General features: G+C 55.9%; 1 protein-coding gene across 1 annotated transcript; it reads right to left on the reverse strand.

The window, feature by feature from the left end:
- Window positions 1-2,226: 2,226 nt before the first annotated feature.
- On the reverse strand, window positions 2,227-2,808 carry POSPLADRAFT_1061750 (hypothetical protein; the record flags this gene model as incomplete). Its single annotated transcript, XM_024481420.1, has 2 exons — window positions 2,227-2,336; window positions 2,388-2,808. The coding sequence occupies 2 exons, from the start codon at window positions 2,806-2,808 to the stop codon at window positions 2,227-2,229; spliced, it is 531 nt and encodes a 176-aa protein (XP_024334313.1).
- Window positions 2,809-3,914: the final 1,106 nt, after the last annotated feature.

The raw sequence follows: 3,914 nt of genomic DNA on the forward strand, positions 1-3,914 counted from the left end.
CTCCGTAGGGTGTCTGGAACGTCGTTAGATCTCTCGAAGACTCGGCGATGAGTCGTTCATCATAGCCGACGTAGAGGTCGAGCATGCCGCCGCATGGTCTTCCTCCGAATTGTTCTGCAAGATATTCGGGCGTCGGCAGTACACCGGAATGTTGGATCGTGACTGCATTGAGGGGCTCGAGGGAATGGACGAGTCAAAGCGATTTACCGTCCTTCTTGACGACACAGAACCACCGCGATCGATACGACAAGTTCGATGGCTCATAGACTCCAGCGGCGATCTTTTGCTTGATCACCGCGCAGACTTCGTTGTAGATCCCGGGTGGAATGGGAATATTCTTCTGCACCCAGGGCGTGTGAGGAACAACGGGAAAATCGATGGGGGGGAAGTACTCGGGCTTGAAGCATCCTCGCTCGTCGTCGGTCCATGCGAAGGCTTCATTGTGCAGACACATGAAGTGGTGGAGGACTCGACGTTCTTCGGGAAGTAGGAAGTCGCCGTCGTGAAGCTTATCGGTTGCTTCGAAGCGTTCGAGGGTGTACCGACCAGTAGGTTTGAACGGCGGAGGGTCGGTCGAAAGCTTAGGCATGATGGATAGAGGGTCGCCCTTGATGTCTCGAAGTATTCGAAATTGTTCGGGGACGGCACCAAGGACGGGTCGGGTTTTGAGAGCGACAGGCTTGTATTTCTTCTTTGTCGCGGCGAGGATCTTGTGCGTTGAAGGGGTAGAAGTCGATGTCGTCGAAGGAAAGGGAAGAATTGAGTTGGAAAGCTGCGAGATGGACTTCGTCGGAGGGGGAGCTGGGCGAGTCGAAGCGAATGGAGCTGAGAATAGAAGAGTCGAAGCCCACGTCGAAGCGTTCGACGGGGCGGCATTAGAAGCTGTATTGTCCGAGGTGTAAAGAGACTGCAAATATGAAGAAACGGAGGTGCAAGTGGAGAGGTACAGTGATGAAACAGCGTTCGGAGTCGAGGAATCAATTGGAGAGACGAAGGAAATACTCGGTGTTACCCCATCGTAGTCGATGACTAGCGCGGCTTCTCCTTGATCATGGGGAATCAATTCCTCGAAGCGAGAAAATGCGATTTGCGACACCCGAGAGGATGCTGCCTGCTTCGCGATCTTCCTCGCGCGTACGTCGGAATCATGACAGTTTCGCCGGTGTTCGGACAGAGGATCGTAATGGTCTGATTCTCGTCGGCGAAGTTCTTGACGACGCTCTGCGTAAGCACATCGAAGGGTCGGCCGAGGAGAATGTTGTATGCTGCGTTTCGAATGACGTGAGCCTGGGGATACAATACGATCTCACCGATGCGGAAGGGAACGTTTCGAATGAGTCCCAACGATCAGTCCACCTCGCCGTTCGCCGATTGCATGTTCAGCTGGATAGTAGGATCGAAGAGGAGGTTGAGGCCGAGACAGACCTCTTCCGACATGGCGACGATCTGTGAACCGGGGTCGACGATGCATTCGATTTGCTCCTTGTTGTCGACCAACGCGATGATCGAACGAATCGCATTCGAGTCGCGTGCGACGGTGAATTCTGCGGGGTGCTCGCCGTGAGGGATGTGCTTCAGATAGGTTTCATATGGGTCGGGGATAATTGTAGCACCGGGTTCCAACGTTGCACCTGAACACGAGAGCTGGTTGACGGCCGTGACCTCGTCGGCGCCGATTTCTACGATGTGGGCCGTCGCGACGGGTTCCGTCGAGACTCGCTTAGGGGTGATGGCATCGTGGTACTTGTTTCGAACGTCGGGCGCGATTGACAGCAACTCTTCTGGGGTCAGCGTGACGAACGGCGACTTCATCGAACGCTGGAAGATCTCCTCGGCGAGCTTCGGCTGGATAACGGGGACGATGGTCTTGTACGCTGGTTCCTTGCCCTTGTCGTTCAAGGGCTTCGGCGGGGTTGCAAAGTTTCGAACGTTCGGTGGGGCGTAGGTTGCGTCGCAAGCGTTTGCGAAGGGGTGTACTGGTGGTGCTGGGGGAGCGGATGTAGTGATAGGTTGAGACGTGGATTGCGTAGGCGGCAAAGGCGGCGCGGGCGATGCTGCTGGTATCGTTGGAGGCGGAGCCGTGCTTGTTGAAGTGCTCGAGGGTGCCGCCACTCCTTTCGATGTACCAGATCCCGAGGCTTCCGCGCTCTTCGGGACGGCTGGCGTCATAGGCTTCTTCCGCTGTAAAATCTCGACGCTGTCGAAGACCTCCCTGCGCTTCCGAAGCTAAAGGAGTTCTCGCTCGAGCGCCTCGATCCTGCTGCTGGTGTTGAGCATGAATGTTTGCATAGTCGAGCGATCGTCGATCTCGAAGAGCATCGTCGGAGCGGCGGGTGCTGCGGGATTTCTTCTATGCCACTCGTAGATTCGATCTCATATTGTGAGACCAGGGATAGTGCGGGGGCAGAAGCTTCCGTTTGGAAGGACGATCTTGCCGTCGGTGTTCCGTTTGCACTTGCCGTCCCGAATGTCGATCTCCACGAACTCGCAGGTGCCTACCCTGCAGCCACGATTGCCGCAGTAGTGGCATGTCTGTTCAGCTCCACTGTTCTCGTGGACGTGGACGGCAGCTTGTTGTCTCGGTGCGGGGGCGTGGTTGTGTGTAGCATGCGTCGTCGGCTGAATAAGCGTCGCGATTGTCCTCGACAGACTTTCGATGATCATCGAGATGTCTTCGGTTTTGATCATCCCGGGGGGCACCGTTGTCGAGGTGGTCAATGTCGAAGCGATAGCTTGGTTAGCCGCTGTCGTAGGTGTGCTCGATGTACCGTGTAGAATGAAAGTGGCCACCACATGAATCTCTGCCATGGTGTATGGGTCGTCGGCATAGTGATCGGGATGCTTGAGATGCAGTCAGGTCTCGAGCCGTGTGAGCAACGCTGGCTGGAAACCTCGAAGAAATGCGCAACTTTGTTCGATAGGGGAGAGCCGGTGCTGTGCGATGAGATGTTTTGTAATGGCCATGAAGTCGCGGTAATAGCAGCCTAGGTCTGCCGCGTTGTGAATCCCGATACGAGCGCGTTCTCCGATGAGCTGATCTATGTCCGCCAGCGACCACTTTCTTGTATTGTCGGCGCCAGGATAGAGTGCTCGTACGTCGGCTTTCCAGTCGTTGTAGCTCTTGGCTACGTCGATGAAGGACTCGATGGTTTCCCACAAGTCGGCGACGTCGATCGAAGGGTACCGAACGGCCCACTGTTTCTTGGCTGCTTCGTCGGTAATCTGACACCGGGTGAACAATGCCTCGAGGTCCTGGAAGTAACGCCGAAGCGAGCGGACTTCCGACGGGTCGAAGCTTGGTGCCGTCGAATGACCGCGCGGGGGCATCAATGGTGTGTTCGTGTTCTGACTCATGTTTGTAGTGGTAGTAGGAGCTGGGCTCGAAGAGGACGTGGTAGTAGTCGAAGGAATCGTAGGAGCGGGCGGTGTGGAGTTGGAGTTCGAAGCTGTGTTCAAAGGTGCTAATGGTGGCGGAGGTGCCAGGTCGGATGAAGGTATGATTGAAAGTCGTGAAGAGGATGCAATGGGCGGCTGAGCGTGGACGCGAAAAGACGACGGAGTCGGAAGTACGAGATTCGAAGTAGCTGGGATGGGATCCTCGGGTTCGGGCGAAGAACTGGATCGTTCGAAAAGATCAGGAGTCGAAAAGTCGTCGTCGGAAGTAGTGAGGCCTAGAAGCTCGGGGGACGAAGTGTGTTCTTCGGCGGTCGAAGGGATTGGTTCTTCGTCGAAGTCGTCCTGGAGTTCTTGGTCTATCTCGTCTTCTTCGTCGCGGTCGAAGTCACCGGGGATTGTTGGAGAGGGGGTTGAATGTGTTCGAGAGGAGCTGTCGAGGTTCTCAGCGGCGCTGCGGCTAGCAGCCTCACGCGCTTGCGAGCGGGTGACTACTGGAGACGTTTTCGGAAACCCGAAAG

The sequence above is a fragment of the Postia placenta genome, assembly GCF_002117355.1.
Source record: "Postia placenta MAD-698-R-SB12 unplaced genomic scaffold POSPLAscaffold_18, whole genome shotgun sequence".
Taxonomy (NCBI): Eukaryota; Fungi; Basidiomycota; class Agaricomycetes; order Polyporales; family Adustoporiaceae; genus Rhodonia; species Rhodonia placenta.